The sequence below is a fragment of the Coturnix japonica genome, chromosome 13 (genome assembly GCF_054131305.1).
Source record: "Coturnix japonica strain WE chromosome 13, WE-NBRP24, whole genome shotgun sequence".
Lineage (NCBI taxonomy): Eukaryota > Metazoa > Chordata > Aves > Galliformes > Phasianidae > Coturnix > Coturnix japonica.
The window spans coordinates 12,388,557-12,410,541 of NC_140675.1; the positions used below are offsets into that span (position 1 = coordinate 12,388,557).

General features: G+C 42.7%; 1 protein-coding gene across 7 annotated transcripts in view; it reads left to right on the forward strand.

The window, feature by feature from the left end:
- The window catches only part of USP22 (ubiquitin specific peptidase 22), an 88,050-nt gene extending 68,835 nt beyond the window's left edge, over window positions 1-19,215 (forward strand). For all 7 annotated transcript variants that reach the window (XM_085513914.1, XM_015876787.3, XM_015876789.3 and 4 more), the window contains 8 exons: window positions 930-1,077; window positions 8,206-8,311; window positions 9,875-10,033; window positions 10,817-10,943; window positions 13,679-13,770; window positions 15,229-15,291; window positions 17,080-17,229; window positions 18,572-19,215. In XM_085513914.1, the coding sequence (XP_085370040.1) occupies window positions 930-1,077; window positions 8,206-8,311; window positions 9,875-10,033; window positions 10,817-10,943; window positions 13,679-13,770; window positions 15,229-15,291; window positions 17,080-17,229; window positions 18,572-18,614 (888 nt within the window). In that variant the 3' untranslated portion in view covers window positions 18,615-19,215. The remainder of the gene's footprint in view (window positions 1-929; window positions 1,078-8,205; window positions 8,312-9,874; window positions 10,034-10,816; window positions 10,944-13,678; window positions 13,771-15,228; window positions 15,292-17,079; window positions 17,230-18,571) is intronic.
- The last annotated feature ends 2,770 nt before the right edge of the window (window positions 19,216-21,985 follow it).

A 21,985-nucleotide genomic window follows, 5' to 3' on the forward strand; every position in this document is an offset into this window, starting at 1 on the left:
TAATTGTGGTGTTGCAGGCACCCTTTACTGGCAAAATAGCTTTTTAAAGGTTAGGGAAGGCAGAAGGCCTTATGAATTTCCAACTGTCAAAAATATTACCCTTAAATACTTCCTTTTTTTAACATTCTCAGTGAAATACCAGTTGGATCAATATGCGTTGGTACATTGCCATGGGGAAGTTTGCCTTTGCAGATATTCTGTCCTCATCAGGCTGCAGACCAGTATTTCCAAATCCAGATGGAGCCTGAAGCCCAGCTAAACAAGCTTGTCTGGGCTTTTCCTGACACTCTGCAGGGGCACCAATTGCTCATAGCATTGCTTTGGGGACCAGTACCATGGTGCAGCAGTTCTTGAACAAACACAGAAGTCAGCTTGCTTAGGGAAGGCTGCTGGCTTTAACCTCAGCCTGGGGATGCCAGAGTTGTTGACAGGAGTGAGGAAAAGGTGATGGCAGACTCAGAATGAGATGAAAGGAGTTGCAGCAGCAGGACTTGGATGACATGGAGAGGGGTGAGGAAGGAGCCGAACCTCAATCCAGGAAAGCAGAGGCCATCACTGGTTTGGGTTTCTTTATGTCTGACTTATTTATTTGTTTTAATTAGAACGTGGCAGGTTTTTCAGAAAGAACCAAAACCCAGCAAACCCACAGATTTCTCTTAGAGTGAAAGGCATCGATGTCGGACTGTTTTGAGGGTTTTGTCCCTCTTTCGTTAATGCTAATTTGTTGCTAAATGAAGGAAACTTCTCAGAGCTCTGAGACTGTTTCTTCAGTAGTCTGATTAAATACTGTCTTTTTCATTATTAAGACCATCAAAGTTAAATGATTTAAATTTATTTGACTTAATTGCGCTCTTAAAGATTTTAATAATTAAATGCATTAAGGCTGTGTAACTTGTTAACAGTCATGTCCTTTTCTTTGCTTTGAGCAGTTTTACTCTGGGCACCGATCTCCTCACATTCCATATAGGTTATTGCACCTGGTATGGACTCATGCACGGCATTTAGCAGGGTACGAGCAACAAGATGCACACGAGTTCCTCATTGCTGCATTAGATGTGCTACACAGACACTGCAAAGGTAAGGCTTGTGCCGAGTCTTCAATCAACAAGGAATGTTGGATCAAAAGGAGGTAGAGCAAAGAGTGTCTTCCAGTAAAGCAGTCTTAGCAGCTTCCTCTTAAAACATCTGATAGACTTAAAGGACAAGACTATTCCCACTATCAGAATTTCCTAATTAGAAGCAGTTGAGTCTTTACGTTGGTTTGAATCACCATTATGTTCTTCTCTTACTGGCTTGAGAGACAGTCTTTACAGTTTCCATTTCAGTTCTGTGTATACTTGAGCTGGGTGGAATTCAGTGTCTCATCACTGATGAAAGGAACATAGGGGAGGCTGAGGCTATTTTGCTTAGATATTATTCCTCTGTATTATGCTGCCCTGTTGCTTACAGAAACGTGTATAAGAAAAATAAAATCAGTCTTTGGTTTTGACACTGTGTTTATTAGTACATATATGAAATACATAACTGCACAGTACAGTAAAAAACACTTCATGGCCTTCTTCTAGGAGTGAACTGTCTAAGGTGTAAATCAATGGGTTGGTAATAACTGCATGGAATTGTGTATTTTACGTTTGTTAATTGGATAAAATTTTAACTAAGAGTTCTTTGATTTGTTGATGTTTGATCTAGTTTGATTCTTACTTGCACAGACATTTTCTACTATGCTTGTAAGGGAAGATAGCAGGGTTGGTACTATCAAAACAAAAAAAAATCCCTTTGTCACTAAAAATAAACTTTAAAGCACTGGAATTTCCTCTAGTGCTCTTAGAAAAAGCACTTAGAAGTTAGTTTTGTGCCTTGTCAGTGGGCTATCAGAAAGAAGCCTGATACTGCTTCCTTGAAACGTTTTGAGGTCTTGCTTTTTTTCTTTGAGAGAGCCTTATACTGTAGCAGATGTGCTTGTTCAGTTCCATAATGGGTGTCCTCCAAAAGAGCCTTCTCCAGAGTTAATACTTCCCAGGAAAGGTTTCCACAGAGCAGCCCTTATGTAATCATTAATATCTGTCATTTGACAATCACCAACAGAAATTCAGTAAGCTTAATGAAACGAGTGTTGAAGTGCTGTAAGGAAGAGTCAATCCAGGTACTCACCTCTCTCGCACTGTGTATTAACAGTAAAGAAAACTCAGCTGCAAACAGAAATGTTTTCTTCTTGCTGTAACATTTCTGAGCTGTTGGCCTAACAAATCTTGAAGCTTTTTCACCTTCTCTGATACAAAATGATGCATCTGTTTCTTGTATGCTTCAAGATCAGTTTGGGAAGGAGTAAAGAAAAAAAATTGCAACCATAAATGTCCATGAAACTAAGAAATAACCTGAACAGAGTTTGTTTTTTCTTACACGTGTTTTGGCTTTAAATGAAGAATCTTTGGAGTTACCAACAAAATGGAGCTTTCTCAGATGTATCTTTACTCTTTGTTCTGTTTGGCCTCTCTGGTCCAGATGAAACTGATGCTATGAAGAAGACCTGTAGGACACCCTGGTTGGAAAGGGTGTATTCCTGTGCGTGGGTTGTTCTGCAGTTGGTTGGAGATCACAGATTTGTTGACAACACACAGTTTCATAGTGCTTTAAGCAAGCTCAGACTAGGTTTTTGAATCCTTAGTGCTGAGCTTTTGTGGCTTGTGGGTGCCACTAGCACTCAGTGCAAGGACTGGAGTTCAGTTATTTAATTAAAACCCTCAAGTTTGAGTTATTTGCATGAACGTAACTGCATTCTCACAGCACTACCAGTGGGAAGGTGTTGTTGTGAGATCCTTGACATCTGTGCACCCAGCTTTTAGAGCATCTGATTCTGAAGAACTGGAGAGAGACTTGTATTAAACTATGGTAAATAACCTATGCCACATCAAAGCCATTTAAAAGAAGTGGTTGTGCAGTTGTGTGGGAACCAAACCAGTTCATGTAGACCAGAACTTCAAGTGTGGTCATGATAAGGCACCTTTGGAATGAGCTGGTTATTTAGCTGCATAGTGAGACTGCTTGCCCACTTACATGCTTAGGCATGCAGGCAGACACACATGTAGAATACACATATGAAAACATATTAGTAGTAATACAATATAAAATCGCAGTAAGCAAATAACACTTTCTCTCCCAATATAAAAGATTTGTTTTATAGAATTAAATTTTTTTCAAGTTTACACTTCAGAGTAATCATGTTCAGCAATTAAAACACAGTGCAAGTTCAGCAATTAGACATAGTATTGTCATGGGGGAAATTGTCTTCAAAAGCCCCATCTTCTGGACATCATCCATGATCATCATGGATTTAGGTACATAAGTAAATGGAAGTGCTCCTTATGTTAAGAAGGATGAATACCCCAGTGATGCTTGTTTGGCTGATGCCAGTCATCACTTTTCCATTCCATTTACTTTGCTTTCCAGGAAGTGCTGTAAAGCAAGTCAGAGAATGCTGTGAATTCTCATTATTGATCTATCATCTAAATCTGGAAAATGCAATTTTGTGTGTTAAAAGATAAGTTCTGCAGTGCTGCATCCTACCAAGCACAAAATGATCTGCCCTGAAATTGGTGTATGGGCTGACCCAGGTAGTCACAAGAAAAGTTACATTCCTCTGTGGATTTACTGGGGTCCTTGTCTGCCTTTTGCTTGGACACCCCTTCTATTCCAAGAATGTGAAGGCAAGAGAACAGACTCTGTTCTGTATACGCAAAGGTTTGTGCACCCTTTAAAACTGATAGGAATCTTCTTTCTTTTTCTTTTTTTCTTTTTTTTAATGGTGACTGAGTAAATACTTGGTTATAGTTAATTGTACTGAAATTGTGAAGCTCAGGATTCCTGCGTGATCGCCCACATAAACCACATCTCAGGGGTGATAGCTCTGCTGTGCTGACGCAGTTGTGCTGAGCTGCAGTGTCTGTGCTGGGCACGTTTTGATCGCTAGCAGGGCTGCTCTGTGCTGTGCAGTGACACCAGGTATTTCTGAAGGAAAAGGAACTGAGTTTATAGTGCTTATGCATCATATTATTTCAACAGCTGGAAGAGGGTAAGTTAACTGAAAAGTGATATTTAGGTGAGGAAAGAAGGGCTAAGCTGTTAATTCTTCTTTTCTCTACCATTAACCCAGCTGTGTGTACGGTCTGTTCCTAAAAGCCTCCTCCAAGTGAAAATGCAGTGTTTTTTCAATCTGAATTCTTCCAGCATTGCTGCTGGAAGGTGCTGCTCAGGCTGTACCTGTGCCTTGTGCAGTTCAGTCTCTCTGGCTGGTTTACAGCTCTCAGAGCTCTGCAGTACCATTGTATGTTGTGGTCCTGCTCCCCACAAAGGCTTCAAAATGAGATTCAGTGCTCAGTCTGCAGCCACATATCAGTCTCTTTGCCACAGTGATGCTGTGACAAGCTTTGCTGTGTAGCTGATAGCCACCTTTTTTGTACTGGACCCTACCCATTCACCTGGACTTTGGCATATACTGACTTTGATCTTTGAGATGCACAGCAGCTTTGATTTTCAGTATCTGAATGTGTTCAGAATATAGAAGATGCTGAAATTGCATTGATCTGTTGCTTCCTGCATGCGCTCTTAGGCTGTTCAGTGAATAACACACAACAGATAACCTGCTCTTAGTGCGGGATTCTCCAGGAGTTCCAGGCTTCCTCATGTGTTAAAGGGGTGCCATGTGGGGCTGTATCTGCCCGCTCCGTGTAGCAGAAGGTCAGCTGTTAGTTGGTACAGCAAGCAGCCCATCAGTGCTGTGGGAGAAACTCATGTATAATTCCACAAACTCCTGTCGTTGCATCCAAGTTGCATTTTATTAACAGTGTCTTGGACTTGCTCCACATTGGAGAAACTTAGGGCAGAGTTGTTGAATTATCATTATTTTTTTCTGTATGGAGCACGTCTTCAATTGAAAAGTTCATATTCAGCGCTGAGAAATTACTGTCTGTACTTTTTTTTTTCCTAATTACAAGAGCACCACCATCAAGGAGCAGTAGATCTGTGCCTTTCTATGCTAACATTTGAAAAGCAAGGTAAAAAAAAAAAAAAAAAAAAAGAAAGTAATACAGCATTTTTAACCCAAGCTTTATTCACCCAGTGCTACCCAGATCCCTGTCAGCAACAACAGAAAGCAGTGGTTGGACATTCCTCATTTATCTACTTCTCATGAAGCAGTTTGTGTTCATTTCTTAACGAGCTCTGCTACAAAGCAAATCTGAAGCCTGGTGCTGAGGATCGTGTCAGAAGGAGAATGCTGTGCTGAGATTTGGGAGCAAAGCCACAGCCTGTGCTGTGTGTTCTGCAGGATATTCTTAGGAGCTGGTAAAGCATATGTCTGTGAAACAAGTCATCTGCTGCAGTCTGTAGAAATCAACGTGTGCAGCACTTGATGACGGAGAACAACAAGGACGTGTTCAGAACAGTGGGGGCCAAAGCAAAGCAGAACAGTCAATGCTTCTGTCTCATTTTGATACATTCCCCATGTAAAATGATACTAGTTTTTAATTCCTTTTTCTCCTTTAAAAGATGGAAGCCAGAGGTGAAACTAATTTATTTCAAAACCACGCTCCAAGTTAAAAAGTAATCTTGTGTATCTGTTTGTGCTGTTATTATTTGTGATGTAACTTCAGTAGTATATCACATGTGTATACGATTGAGCACAAGTTAATGTGCTTGGTTATTGCACAGGCACGGTAACACTTTGGTTTTTAAAAGCTTCATTTAATTGGAATTCAGGCTTTTAAACTAATTCTTCTTTCCTTCTAACAAGTACATTGGTTTGTATATTGATGTGGTTTTGAGTTTAGTTTTAGGCTTGTTCTCACCAATCCTTTACAACAAGCCGCTGATTTCCTGGTAAGAATTACAAACAGCTTTGAAAATCAAACCTGGAAAGGTAAAACCAACTTTGTAAGATAGAAATGTTGCAGGTAACCTTAACTTGAGCACAACAGCCTCACAGCTTCCAGTTCTCAGCTGCATAATATCCCTCCTCTCGGCATCTGTTCCTTATTGACTAGTGTGAGTAGGTGGTAATCTGACTTCCCTCCCTCCTCCAACCAAATGTCATGGGAAACAATGTTGAGTGGGTAATGCCCTTCTGTTTTGCTGCGAACAGGCTTGCAGGATATTCTTTTGAGACCCTCTCGTCACTGATGCTAATTGCCTTGTGTAATTGAAAAGGGAGCTCTTGCTCTCCCGGAGGCGGCGCTGGCTGCCTATTACAGGTGCCCAGCAGGGATGTTACCTGCAGTCCACTGATACTCTCTGGATGCTCATTCTCTGCTTCTGCCTGTTTGCAATAGAGAGAAGGAATCGATCTCGAATGGTGAGATTACAGGAATGTAACAGTTGTTGTTTTTATAATTGAACATTAAAAGCAAAGATAGCAAGCGTAGGGTTATATATTTTTTTAAATCCACGTGTAGTCTTTAAAGCCTACATGTGGTCTTGTAAAGGTGAGGAATGCCTTGTGCAATCTGTGTGCACACTCTGTCCATCACCATAATTCAGCCCTTCTGAGGATCCTGACGTCAGTAAGATTCAGCAGAAATGCTTATCAGAAAGTGTTCGAGTCCAGGTCACCCCCACCTGGAAGCTTGCACGTCTCACATCTAATTGTAGAGCATTCTGCTCAAGAGCCATTTTAAGGAGACTGTGTGCGTTTCTTGGCAACTCCAACAGACGTTGTAAAGCAGATGGATGAGAGCTTGGCTGAGGCACTTAGGATCTAATTGACTCAGGTGGCCAACTGCCATTGGTAGGTGTCACCCATGTCGTTATTTCCATACTTAGGATCAGGTGGAACCTTTGTCAGTAATGTCTTTTCACAATCTTCTGAAGTATCATATAGAAAAAGGATGTCCCTTCTTAAGACTGCTAAGGACGACTCTAGCAAAGAAAACCTTACATTGGTTCGTTTAGGTGGTTTTGGACGCACTTGTCTAGAAATTAATTACTTTTGAATAATAGCTGTGATTTGAGGAGTCATCAGCATAGCATTTGATTTCTGAAATGGAAATACTTGGTAGTAAGTTAAAAGTCCCAGGGAAGCTGGCAGAAACTCTGTTGTCTTAGCTGTTTCTGTTACAGGATATTGGAAGGCATCTGAAAATGTGTTTTACAGAATGATTAGTTGCTGCTGTAAAATGTAGTGTGCATCTGTTTGCAGAGCAAAACTGACCGCATCTAACTTACCTAAGGAAGTAAGCATAAGTCTCAGAAATCAAAGAAGAAAAGTGTCTCTCCTATGTTACCTATGGAGAGTAGAAGGAATGTGCCTCAAAGCTGAGAACTGTGCCAAGAAGTTATTGCTTATTTACTTCAACCTATGGTTAATCTGAGAAAGCTGAACTGGCATTATCTCAGTGCTCGTCATAAAATGAATAGCTGCGCTCCTTAGACCTGCAGTGGCCGTTCATAGGGTTTGGAAGATAGGTGTGAGCCCATGGTATCCCTTGGGAAGGTAGAGGGTTGCTGTGTATTTAAAGAATCTTTCCAATTCCAATACGGACATCTGTCATTTTCTGACTGGTGAAAGCTTGAATGGAGGATAAATGTTGATGCTGAAAGCCCGGGGTATAGGCAGCAGGCTGAAGGCTGATGGTCTCAGCAGTGCTCCACCCCTGCACGGCCCTCAAAAGTTGAGGGTGGTAGAGTTAAAAAGCAGCATCTGCTGATGTTTCCCCTCTGTGTTCATCTAGGAAAATAACAAAACTCTGTCTAAGCAGAAATTAATGCTTTGTGGCAAAGCTCTGGCCATTTGGATAGCTGCAAATGTTGCACAGTGGCCCCCTTAGTGAAGTTTAGAGAGTCATTTTCATTAACCATTTTGGCAGTTGTTTCGTCTTAGGAGCTGATCTTCACACCAGATAGCACAAAGCAAATCTCTGCAAAGGGAAACAGGGCTGTGCCTTGAAAGGGGATTTGCTGACTACTGTAATAGCTTCACCTCTACAGGAGTTGACTGCATTTGGTCACCTTCTGATTCTCTGTTATATTTTTTGTAGATCTCTTTTTGTTTCCTCATTTTTATTTGCACAGTTGTTTGAGGGTTCCATATTGTCTATGTGAACTTACAGTATGTTTGAGTTTTGTTATAAAGAGCAACTGGAGACACATTCCAAGACAAGCTGCTATTCCCTAGGAGGGTTTTTGACTTCTCAGTTTCTGTTTGCATTCCTCCAGGTGATGATAATGGGAAGAAGGCCAACAACCCCAACCACTGTAACTGCATCATAGACCAAATCTTCACAGGCGGACTACAGTCTGATGTTACCTGTCAAGTCTGCCAGTAAGTGTTTTTATTCCAATTCTGTGCTCTTGGTTTGAGGCTGCACGCTCTCTGGTGCAGCAGTGTACTGAGTTCTTTTTTGTGCATCAGAAAACTAACAACAAAATGCCTGCAAGATGAGAACTGTTCATATACAACATCAGCTGAATGCAATAAATTACCAGTTAACTATCGTGTATTGAGACGCTGCAAGAAAAAAAAGGCTTCAAAGACTTAGGAATGTAGATTTCTTACTACTTTTAAAAGGTGGGTGATTACCAAGCTCATGAGAAAAAGACTTTCCAGATCTGTTTGCTTCCAGAAGTGTGCAGCTGTTGTCACATGAAAATTCTGATATGCAGCCCTATTTTCCTTCAGTTAGGAGCCCCAGGTGTCTTCAGGAGAGGTTTCAAAGAGTCTGACGTTAGGTGATCTCAGGCAGCAGCAAGTGAATGTCTTACAAGAGTAAGAAAAATTGTATTAGTTGACGTGCTGTGTACTGGAGCAAGCTGACTTTCAAGGTGTTTGGTGTCACCGCAGTTCAAAAGTCAGAATTTCTGTTTTACGAACCTTTTTTTTTGGGCTTGCATTGTTGATGGTCATTCGCAGTGTCCCATCAGTGGACACTGTGCTGTGTTGGGTTGAATCTGTTTTTGTTCTCAGTTTCCTGGAGAGATTTGCAGGGGATTTGCTGTAGGAAAAATAACTATGAATTAATGTTCTTTGCCTGCTGGAGCTGCAGGATCCTTGCAGTAAAACACTTTGGTGTGTCATGGCTTGGTATGAGCTTGGAAGAAATTTTAACAAAAGAAATTCTCTTTTAAAAATTCACAAGTTTTGCACAAATGAAGATAGAAGGGGGGAAAAAAAAGGCAGAACACTGTAGGCTTGGTGAGATCTCTACTTTTAGAAGAGGAGAGGACTCAACAACAACAAAGCATAATAAATGCAATCAGAAAATGCTTCCAAGCAAGGGGCTTGAGTCAGTGCAGAGCACAGTTTTGGGCAGCTTTCCCCATGCTCTAGCTGTTGGCTCGCCTTCAGCTGTCTTCTACAGAAATTTGTTAGAGAACGTTCACTTCTTGATGCAGTTGTTACTCACTGGCCTCTCAAATTCCAAATGCTACAAAGAAATCTTCGTTTGAAACTGCAAATATTACCTTGTGGCAGAAATATTTGGTCCTCTTTTTAAGTGCCTTTCAGCACCACCTTTCATGTCCTGAGCAGAGCACCAGCCTTCTGAACTAGTAGATCTGCATGGAAGTGGTGCTGTTGATGTTAGCTGGTGGTACGAACAGAGCATCTGTATCTAAGTAACCCAACTGGATCACAAATAAACATATTTTGCATTGAAATACATTTCCTACAGCACAGAAAAGTAATGAATTGTGGGAAAACACTCTGGAGCAACTATATGTTTATATGCATATATATATGTATATTTTTTGTCATCTTTGAGTGCCCTCTAGGGGTGATGTAGATCCCATAGTTCTTTAAATATCTGGTTGGAGTGCGCTCTCAGTTGAGGGAACCCATTCGTTTTACTTCCTTCAAGTATGTATTAAACTCCTTTCTTTTTCATAGTGGCGTTTCCACAACGATAGACCCATTTTGGGACATCAGTTTGGATTTGCCAGGCTCCTCCACCCCGTTCTGGCCTCTGAGTCCAGGGAGTGATGGCAGTGTCGTAAATGGGGAAAGCCATGTATCAGGCACCACCACTCTCACAGACTGCTTGCGAAGGTATGAGTTGAGATAAATACAGTTTTGGTGGGGTAAGAAGCATTTGGTTCCATTCTCTTCTCCACAGGTGGCAGTGAACAATGGGAGTAAGTGACACTTTGTCATGGCATAATCCCCAAACAGTATGAAATATGTATGTTATACGTATTTCAGGTTATACACAAGGCAGAGTGGGAAAGAAATAGAAGACCAACAGAGGACCTGACAGTGAACAGTCAAATCCACGTGATGCAAAGATAAATTTTACACTGCCTGCTGCAGGCACTGTTGTTTTATGTGGTTGAAAACAGTAGTGTCTGTCTCTGTGTCATCTGAGCTTTGACCTCAGCCCTGGAGGGGCTGCAGGCACAGAGTGTCCTGCAGAACAGTTTGCAGCTGAGCGCCAAAGTCTTATCTTTTTGCTTCAGAATTTCCAAGTCATTGTTTTTTGGCTTTGAAAGCAGAAGATCTTTGCTGTCCGTCTGAAAATTAACTCTCTTGTTGAAGGAGGGGAATGAACATTCAGCTCCTTTTTTAGTTGCTGATGCATTTCAGTGCAATCTGCCCAAGTAGAGCAATGGTAAATGCCCAGTTGGGGTATCTGAACTGTAGCACTTAGCCTGAATACCTCCAATAATGGTCTGTTTTCTTTTTAATTCTTTCCCTAAAATGTCACTTAAAAGCCATTAAAGGCTTCTGTTGAGGTGCTGGAGAGATGCAAGTAACAGCGAAAAGTGATTTCAGCATGTGTGAAAAAGTCTGATCACATTGAGCATCCTTTTGCTTTTTTAATGTGTTTTTCAGGTTTACAAGGCCAGAACATCTAGGAAGCAGTGCCAAAATCAAATGTAGTGGTTGCCATAGCTACCAGGAATCTACCAAACAACTCACTATGAAGAAATTACCCATTGTGGCCTGTTTTCATCTCAAAGTAAGTTCACAGGGGGCAGACAGAGCTCAGGGTGTTTATTCCTCTTTCAGAGGATGAGATAGAAGATGTGTCCAGGAATTTATCTTTCAGTGGGTCTTCTTTTATTATATCAATTAATATGAAGAACAAGTTGCGTGCCTTGCTAGATTTTCTATCAGGATACCATTATAATGCCTGTAATGTAGCTTTGCAGTACATCTCTGGGAACCTAGCAAGAACCTAGAACTAAAGTGGGAGGACAAGTATGATACCTGAACCAGCCTAAAAACCAGTCTCCAGTAATGCTTATTCATTCTGCACAGTAACATTTTTATGCATCTACTGGAAAGATGCCTCAGAGGAAGCTCTGTGCTGAAGGGAAAGCATGCAGGGGTTGCAGTGAGGAAGGATTCTTTTATCTTCCCAACTAATTCACTGAAGATTACTCTTCAGCATTTCCAATCCAAATTATGTCAGATGGGAGATATGTTATAGTTGGTGCCCTCAGCTTGTTAAGTCCTGTGTGATTTATGTCTTAAATAAAAAGAGCATGACTGTGGTGCAAAGTAAGCATCTATCATAGAGGATGACTGTCATTCTGTATCAGCAGGCAAAGGGTCCTTGAAAAGTGATGCCGTGGGCCTCTACGGGAGCAGCCGTCACGTAATTGCATCTTTGATATACATGAGCTTTTCAGATGCAGACCTCAGGTCTTGAGTGTCTCCTGGGACAGAATGACAGAGTCCCATCACTGCTAGGCAGCAACTGATGGTCACTGTCCTCAACTCTAGCAGCTGCCTATCTAGTGACAGTAGTAAGCTACATAAAGGAAAGCAGTATTTTACCTATGGCTGTGGCAAGTGGAAACATTTTGAACAGCAGCCTCTGTGCTGTGTACCAGTGAAGGCTCCTACTGTGTCACTTTCCAACTTCTTCTCCACATGCTTCTTTTGGCTGATAAATTTTTAGATGATTTCTAGGCTTTGAACTTTGGTGAAACGTGTGAGTAGCTTCAGCAGTTTTGGAAATAGGCCTTTATCTCGTACTTGTCATGGCAAAGTAAATGTTGGGTTTTGCTGTAGCAAGCGGATGTTTTTTCAGGTTCATTTTCCAGCAGCCTCTAAGCGAGTTCAGTACATTCATGCTGGAAAATCTAATATTCTGTGTAACTACGATGTCATTGTCACACTGAGCAACTCACAGATTGTATTCAAGAAATGACTGCAGCTTGGAACTGAATGACATAATGACTCCATAGCCAGCATAGCAGCCATTTAAAATGTATTTTCAGAGTTTGTCTCGCTTGTACAGAAGCTTGTTAATAAAAACATGGGATGCCACAGGAAGGCCTGCATTCATTTGAAGTGCTTAACTCTGATTTCCAGTAGAGAAAGGGTAGTCCAGGTGGGAAGAATTCCCACTTCTGCAACTTATTGGTCTTTTAAGACTGTTAGGGACAATTGTGGTGCCTTCTGGTGATCTTCCTCATAAACACCAGTGTTCCCTCAGTTACATCTTCCATGTTAACCAGGGCAATACACAGTGTGATAAGCCAAGTTACTGCCCTGATTGAGACAGTCACACTGTTCCTTTGTTTTTCTGCTGCTCGTCATGCTCTTCCTAAAGGCGGTTCCTGCACGGCAGGCTTGAGGTTTTAAGAGTTCTTGACTGGCTGCGTGGCTTTTGATTTTGGTTTTTTTTGAGAAAGAGTTTTGGGGTTTGGGTTTTTTTTTTTTCTCCTGCTTTTCTATTCTTTTTAATTTCGTTTTATTCCTTTAACGCAGAGCGGTTGGCAAGATGTGTAGGTGATTCTGCCCTTTGGACAAGACCGTATCAATATGCTAAACCTCCTTCAGTCTTACGCAGAACGACTGAAGTTGTTTGTGAAAATAAACTTATTTTTTTTGGAGTGGTTGTGTTTGCATCCAAAAATGCAAATTTCATTTCATGTTTTGAAGCAAAAGAGAGACACAAAAGATAAGGATTCTGGAAGTCCTCGCTTTTCACGTCTGGATCTGTTGCTAGGGAATTGTTATGGCACCACAATTGGAAAATAATTAACTAGAAGTGTAAATAGAGCAGAATTTCTGAGAAATGGAGAGGGAAGCTGCCTTTAAATAGAAACTCATTCATGTCTTTCTGTTATTTGTTCCCGTTTCTATTTAATGTTCAGTCGACAAGATGAAGAAAAGGGCGGTGGGCGCTGCAGGCTGCTCTTGGCTGAGGGACAGGGCTCTTTTATGACCATATTCCATTTTTGCCTTAATTTGAATTGGTATTCCTGTGCATGTGTCATTTGAGATGATTGGATGGATGGATTGAATGTGTGAATCTGATAGCAAGCTTTTGCTGTCACCAGTTTTCTGTGCTGATGTCGGCAGCAGCTGCAGTGCATTCGAATAGTGCATAGTAGAACTAAACACTGTTCTGCTTAAAGGCTGTGTTTGCTCTTTTCAGTGTATTTTTGAACATCAGTTGAGAGTAAATTTGTGTGGATACACTCTAAGATAAACAATCTACTAAATACTGTTTTATTTTCCTTCCATGAATAGTGACTTATTTTCCTAGTAGAACACGTTCTAGCATTTACCTGGGGGGGATCCCTGTCCAGCCAGGTGGTAGAAGAAATCAGGTAGTGTCCCTAGCTGCTGCCTGTTGATATCCTTTTGTGTAACCATACCCAAGCTTAGGATGTTTATAATAGAGAGGCTTTGTCTATCTCAAAAGAAAAACCAATTCTTTCACTTTATCCCCAGCGGTTTGAACACTCAGCCAAACTGAGGCGAAAGATCACTACGTATGTCTCATTTCCACTGGAGCTGGACATGACACCATTCATGGCTTCCAGGTATGTAGCAAGTTTAAATCCCCCAAAGATCTGTATGGAACCTTACCAGTTCCATACACATACATCATGAAACATCCTTGAGTCGAGCTGATAAAGTATTATTTATAATGGTACTTCCACTGTAAGCTTCTTGAAATGTGTATCTTTCCTAAGGTAATTTTAGATAGACTGTTGAGTTTTGTGCATCAGAAAGGACTTAATAGTTCAGGCTTTTTTTCTTTAATTAATGCGTATTAAACTTGTAGACTCAGATTCTTTGTTGCTTCAAACTTTTAAGTTCTGTGCTCTGGTCTCCATGTCCTGAGAGCCCACCTAGAAGTCATCTCACATCACAGCTGGGTGCTCTGCAGTCTAGATGCAACCCAGTCCCCAGACGGACATCTCTGAGGCTATAAAAACCTTTCCTTTCTATTCCTGTGCACATGCAGACCTGGTTTGGTTGGTTGGTTTGTACCTTCAGCCTGCTTCAAGAAAAGCACATGGTTCAGGTTGAAACAGGTGTTTCTAATTGGTATTTAAGCAAACAGGAAGGCTTCTCCCACCTCCCAAGTTTGGGAGAGACATAAAGTTTATATTGAACAAAACTGTAAATTTTTTCCTTCCGTAAGGAAGAAATTTAATCAGCTCAACTGACGAGTATTTATCAGGTATTCCCTTCAAATATTCAAGACTATATTCAGATTTAATTTGAATCCAAAGCAATGCAGGAAGCCCCAAAACATGACATCTCTGAACACAATATCTATTTGATGCTGAAATGTTCGTAGTAATTTCAGACTTCTTCCCTGAAGTAAAATAGATCCTCCTTCTAGGAGAGAAAGGAGAGCCCTGAAGCTCTGTTAAATACTGTTACATTAAGAATATATGGTTTGTTCCAGTACATTCTGGAGATTTGGAGACTTTTCTGTTCCTCTGTGGTGAATTCTCTATGGATAGAACAGGATCTGCTGATGAAAGTTATCAAGCATAATGGAATATAGTGGGGATAATCAGGAGGCATAGCTCAGTAATCTGAATTCCATCGCCTATGAAATGAACGGCATAATCCTATTGCTGCTGTCAAAACACAAAATGAATTTACAAGTCAGAGCCAGGATGATTGACCCATCAGAGGATAAGGGATTGAGGTAATTAGATATTTTAGCAGGTCTAAAATACAAATTGTTTCCTAACCTTTTTTAAAGCTTTTTGGATAGGACATTTGACGTAAACAGATCTGTATTTGCAGCACCAAAGCCTTGACTGGCAGGAGAAATGGTGCTTCCTATGTAGTAGCGTTGCTGCAAGAACAAATAAAGCATCTTTAGCATCCTAATCAGCATCCCTTCTCTGCTGCTAAGCAGCACTGTGCTTTTGAATTAGGACCTTGATTGAGCAAACCAATGTCATGTAAAACCTATTTCCTGGGTTTGGGAAGCCACTGCTTTAAGTGACTGAATTTTTGTGTGTGTGTTGCAGTAAAGAGAGCAGAATGAACGGGCAATACCAGCAGCCGACGGATAGTCTAAACAATGATAATAAGTAAGTGGTACATTCCATGACTCCTACTGTGAAGGGTGTAGTTGGCTTCTAGAAGGAGATGCACAGCCTGCTGCATATCCTGCAGCACAGAGTGCGTTACCGCGTTTGACAGCACAGTAAGTCTGAAGTGTTGCAAAATAAAGCTTGGTTTGCCATGATTGCATTCCCTTTCGTGGGTTTGTGGCAGCTCATTTACTGAAGATGGTAACCCCAGTAATTAATTGATCTGTGGACAAAATCAGCAGTTACGGTTCCGATACCCAAAGGGGGTTGTGTTGCCTTTAAATGTTCCTATTTCTATTGCAATAAGGGAAACAAGTCCCAGAGGGCTGAAAGTAAGCTCTGATGACTTCAGTAATGAGGTTCTAGTCAGTCACAAAGTGGCTGGTACAGAACTTGCTAAAGAATTTAGAGGAGAGTAATTGAAACCAATAGACTTTGCTATATGGAAAATGAGACGCTGAGACTAACTGTTTTAAAATAAGGTTGCAGGTTCAGTCACTGCAGTCATGTGCTAATGTTAATGTTGTGTGTTTAAATTACTCAATGAATGCCTCAGATTTCATTTGGCACTGAAAGTTTCATAAGGAAATGGGAACCATGCAGTAGATTTTAACAAAAACCAACAGCTAACTGGGTCTCATCACTGCTGTCACAGAAGCAGACACCAATCACGTGTGCTCCAAGTGGTCCTAAAGGGACTGACTTGTTAGATTCATGAAAGAAAACAGGATTGATCACTGTTGAGGACTGCATGGGATATAGGTTGAAGAAGTTGTTAATGAAGAGGGAGATAAGTTGATTAGGTAACACCAGAGGTGTCTTGAGCTGCTCAGCATGCTGCATGCCAGTAAACTGCTGTGGCAATAGTAGAATCCTCCATGCAGGGCAAGATGAAGGGCTCGTCTCAGAAGGGGATGACTTGGAGACATCTGCAGCTCTGTGGGCACTCAGCTGGAGTAGGAGCCGACTGCAGCACTGCTGTCAAAAGAGCTCTGTAGATTTTGAAGATAAGTAGGACAGTATCAAGGGAGATTAGCGAGATTATTTTACCATTGTGCAGCTGTGTTTGTATGTAGGTTGGAGGGACAGTACAGTAAGAAAGAGGTAAAGGCTGGAGAATGTTCCAGAAAGAGCCACAAGTATATTCATGGCAGGGAGCAAAATCTTAGAGCAAAGAAGTTAAAGGCAGCCTGATCAGTGTGTCAGTATCTTTCTTTCAGACAGAGATGTCTGCTGCTTTTCAGGCTAGCAAACAAATGCACAGGAACATCTAGAAGGTGGAAGTAGAGGCTGAATGCGGTATGGTATCTAGTGCTTCAAAATACATACAGACTTTCCAAATTAAGGATAATTAATCAGTATAGCAGTTTATCACTGGATATGCTGCAGACTACCTCCTCTCCTACCCCTGGAGTGTTTTTTTCTGGCTCTTTTGAGTTAACTAGTTCAGAAGAGGAAAGTAGAAGGTGACTAAGATAGCGATCCTCTGCGGGGATGCATCAACTTCCATGTATTTTAGAAGAAAAATCTTCAGTGGCTTATATTGGTGAAGCTGATGGCTGTCATCAGGAGGGAATACTGCAGTAGGAGCAGGGAGAAACACGTTCCCTTTCCCTGGGCAGGGTTGGCCTCTTCCCAGTTAACATTAAGAGCTGGTGTTTTATTGATGGATCCTATCCTTTACTGTTTCAGTTTGTATTTATGAACATGAGCTTTTGCCTCTTTAAAATGTCAGTTATTTTTGCCCTTTTGATCCGCGTATTGATTGACTCTTCTCTGTTCCAGGTATTCCTTGTTTGCAGTAGTTAATCACCAGGGAACCTTGGAGAGTGGGCACTATACCAGCTTCATCCGGCAGCACAAGGACCAGTGGTTCAAGTGTGATGATGCCATTATCACCAAGGCTAGCATTAAGGATGTACTAGACAGTGAAGGGTAAGTGAACTGTGTGCAGTGTGTGGTGCCGCAGTGTAAGAAGAACATAAAACTATCAGAGAGCCCAAAGGAATTGGTCTCGATCCTTATGGGTCCCTTCCAACTCGGGATATTCTGTGATTTGATGATCTGTGGGAATCACTGGGGACTGGGGTGTATCTCAAGAATAAGGTTAACTTAGAAAGTGAAGTCCTCATTTTAGCATTTTCAACCATGGGTTTGCTACAGGAAAGATGAGCCTCTTTAGGTTTTGTTTTAATTATTCATGACGTTTATGTTAATTCCTGCAGGCACAGATGTTCAGCTTGCAATTTTTTAGGCAGATTTTCCTATTTTCCTTTTCTGAACTTCTGCTGGGAAGAAAAAAAAAAAAGGCTCCAGTGATATCCGAATTTTGCTTTGCTCAAATTATTTAATGCTGACTTACACTTTGAGGTCAGCAGAAGAAAGTTTGTCTTTATTGAATAACGAGGGGCTAGTTTTGTGCTGGGATGGGCTATGACTCTGGAGAGAGCTGCCATAGGCAGTGAGAACAGGATCTACAACACAACCACTGCACATCTGGCTCATTGTGAGCTGGTTTGGTCTGTGATCCGTTTTCCTTGGTCTAGATGAGCGCTGATACTGAGTAGGCCTGCACTGTGCAAGGGAACTGTTCATGGGACTGGACACAGAACAGTATTAATTGGAAAGTCCACAAATTGCTTTGAAGCATTTCAACCGAGTTTTGTGGTGAGCCCATCAGTGTCTGTTGTGCAAAATGAGCACAGAGATCAGTGTGCTGCCTGCTAGCATGCCTGCCCGAGGGCTGGATTCTGTTCTGTAGCAGTACATGTACAGTAATTAAGGACAGGAAGAATTCTGTCCTGCTAAAACACCAGATTTGAGTACAGATTGAGACATACGTGAGTCATGTTTGGTTGGGACACGTGAGTTTTCACCCACATGCCTGGCTCTTTCTGTTTGTCAGATAAACGGCAGACGGTTTGTGGTATTCTAATGTCTGATGCTCTGGTTATGGGATTCTAAAGGAACAATTGTATCATGAAGCACCTCGGTTATATGTTGTGCTGTGATGTGTTAGATGGGTGAGCATCAACACTGTCCCATCTTCCAGAGCTTCTAGGTTCTGAGTAGGTGCACAGCACGAGGGTCTGACTGATGGACAAACGTTCCCTGCCTTCCCTCCTCCTCCTGTGGGGAGTTGGCATATCCCTGGAATTGCTTCGATTTGAAAAGAATAACATGAATAGCTCTCATTTTTAACAGTTGCATCCATGGAAATGGTGATCTGCTATGATTTGTGGCTCAAAGCTGAAACTGTACCTCTGCTTTCTTGCAGATATTTGCTGTTCTATCACAAACAGTTCCTGGAGTATGAATAGCCTTATCCAGCAGCTTGTCAGATATAAACAAGGAAGAAAATAAGCAAGCCTTCTGAATCGACACACAAACCTACCTGAAATAAAAAGACCCATTAAAAAACAACTAGCACTGAGCTGTAACAGGACCTACTTGACACTGGCTCCAAGCCTGGCAGAGTGAGAAATGAACAATGTCCAACGTGTATGCGGTCCCGCAAGGACAGAAAGGGGGAAAAAGGAGGCTGCAGTCAGTCACTTATCAGAGGAAATACACAATGAAAGGAATGCTCTGGGTGGGGGAAATGGGAGCAGAGGAGTCCGGGCACTGGTACATCTCCTATGTTCCTCCAAAACGTGTGTGGGAAGGCAAGGGGGTGTATTCTCATCTCCATAAAGCATCTTCTCCATTGGTGCTTCAGCTCCAACGACCAATCATATAACAGTTAAAATTAAAAAAAAAAAAAAAAATTAAAAAAAAAAAATAAAATCCAAGCCCATTTTTTTATGCATCTGGATCTGAAAGCAGTAGAGTGGAGGAGGAGGGAATGACACAACTAAAGGACTTGGCGAGTATCTTTTTATTTGTGAATTTTAGTTATTAAATAAATACAGTATGAAACTATTAGGCTCTTTTATTGCCCCCCCCCTTCCACCAACAAAAGAAATCCTGACTTGTGGAACTGAAGCTGCAGTACAGACAGGTTTCCAGGCACGCCTGCGTGCACAGGTAACGCTCAATGCCACCGGGCTGCTCACCCAGAGCATCAGCACAGATCCGGTCCTGGTTGAGCCCTTTTTGTTTTCTTTTCTATAAATAGCTATTTTCTTAATATTTTTTTTTCCTTTTATTTCCTTTTTTTCTGTTGTTGTTGTTGTTGTTTTTTCATGAGAATGAACTTCATAACTGCAACCATCAGTAAAAATGACTGAATTGCTGTGTTGATACTGTTCTTTTTAATGTTGTGGATGCTTGAATTTCACCAGATCTCTTGTTTTTGTTGCTGGGTTTGGTTGATACATTTTTGGTTCTGTTGGGTTTGGTTTTTTTCCCCCTCCCCGTTGCTTTCCAAAGGCGTTTATCTGTGTGATGCTTGAAAGAACCTCCCTATTGACAAATGTACCATCTGTTGGAAGCGGTTGCTGCTGGGGGGCAGCAGTGAGCGATGGATGTGCTGCTATTGAGCACTTCTGCAGTGCACTGACTGGGTTTTTAAGTAAACAACACGTTTTGCTGGTATTTGCTAGGCTGGTATTGGTTCCTTGTGCCCTCCCACATGTGTTAACTCCTCGCGTGCTCTTCTCTTTGCAGTCTGTGCCCTTGGCTCACAGCAGCTGGTGCACCAGCTTTTGCTTTGTCACAAATACGGTTTTGTTCCCTTTTCTCTCCCCGTTCAGCGGGGCTCGTTTGCCTTCCTGGATAGCAGCAGTGACTGCTGCTGTGCTCTGTCTTGCTCCCTGGAGGCCGGGCTGCGGATTGAATTGCAGCCCGTGAGAGAAGCCATTCAGAACAGTTTAAAGGAGCAAAACCAGCATTGCTCTCTTTTCCTTACAGAGCCCAGAGCTGTTCTGAGGGTTATGTGCTGCTTATGTTGGTGTAAGTGCCCCACCAAAACAGCCCTGAGCCCTGTGCATGTATCCAAGCAGCCAATGCTTGACTGAAGCGCAGTGGTTATAAACGTTGGATGTGTTTCATCTTTTAGATCTGGCGCTCCAGAAATGGCTGTGGGTGCCTGACCTGCATGTGAGGGCTGCAAGGCGGGCTGCAGAGCAGCACTGGAGGATATCGGAGGAGAATCAGTGAAGCCCACTTTGTTTTATCAATGAGCATCTGGCAGAGAGAAGCTACACAACAGGATGGTGGAACTGCATCCGAACTGCGCACAGACAGCACGAGCTGCTTCGGTTCTGCTGCGGCAGCTTGCGGGAGGGAAGGGAGAAGCAGCCGCTGATTGAAGCTCCGTGAATAGCAGCGCAGCATCAGCGTGGGAGGCACCGCGGCACTGATCGCTACGGCAGCGATGGCGTGTGCTGGTTTCGTAACCCGGCTCTCTCCGCTCGAAATATGCTCGAAATAACGTCGGGTTGTAATCGGGTGCTGCAAGATGTAACCAGTGAAAAATGGCTGGAGAAATGCAGATTGAATGGTGCAACACCCTCCTTCCCTCCCTCCCTGAGCTGGGCACAGCGCCGTGCAGATGCTTGGTGACGCTTTCTGCCGCCTTTTAATAATGCAGCGATCTTGCAGAGGGAGCCGAGGAGCAGCCCTTCATTATTCCCATGGCTGCAGCCGCATCCCCGCCTGCTCCCGCTGCCGGAGGAGCAGTGCCACCGCGCGGCTGTGCATCACCGCCGCTCCATCTGTTGTGCTGGGGCTCAAGGGGCATCTCTCCTTTCCCCTTTAAAACCAGACTGCGCAGGGACAAGGCCAGCTATTGAAATCAGCCTGGTTTCCATCGCCCCCACTCCCCTCTCCCCCCACCTCTCTCAGCTGCTGAAAGCCCTGCACCAGCACAGGTGGCTTTCAGTGGGAGATGTGGAGTGAGAGAGGTTTCAGGGCTCTGTTTTGGTTTCAGAATAGCAGCTCTGTGTTAAATGCTCTTCCCTCTCCCCCAGTCCCTCCTTGCATTGTGCCCTCCTGCTTCCAGCAGTAAATCAGCACAGGTTGCTGGGGAAGCAGTGTTCAAAATGGAAGAACAGCCGCTGCTGTACAAGCAGCACAACCCATCCTTATGACTCTCCTGAACAGCCTTTGCCTCAAATACTGGGATGCTTTCTCATTGCTCAGCTACTAGAGGGGCAGCTCTTCGTCCTGGTGGTACCTAATGAAACCCAGAGCAAAAGCAGTGATGTGAGGAGCTCCTTCAACCCCCACGGGATGCTCTGGCTCAGAGTCTGTGCCTGCAATTCCCACTTGGTGCCAGTGTTTGACTGCTGGCCCCACTGCACAGTGCCCATGGAGGGATGCTGCCAATGTGATGGCGATCCATTGATTTCTCCCAGTTCTCCAGCATCCAACTGCTCTGTGTAGGAACCTCTGTATGTTCTTACTGTGGATTTGACCAAGTTTCTCCCTGTTACCTTTGCTGATAACTCTATTTATATTTCCAGGTGGGGAGGCCACGTCTGATGGTGAGGAATGTTCCCCTCCAGCTTATCAGGGCTGGAAGGAAGGACCTGGCTGTGGGTGTGTGCGTTGCCTGTTTTCTGGGGCACAGATGGCTCAGTTTGAGCAGAAAAGGCTGAAGGACTGGGAGGAGGAGGTGGTAACCAGGGAAGAATTGAGGATGGTTAAGAGTAGAGGCAGAGCTGAGGCTGAGCGAGAGCAGAGGCTGCAGGGCTTGCTGGGAGGCTGAGGTGGGTTTGGGGCTGTAAATGCAGCACCACACAGAGCT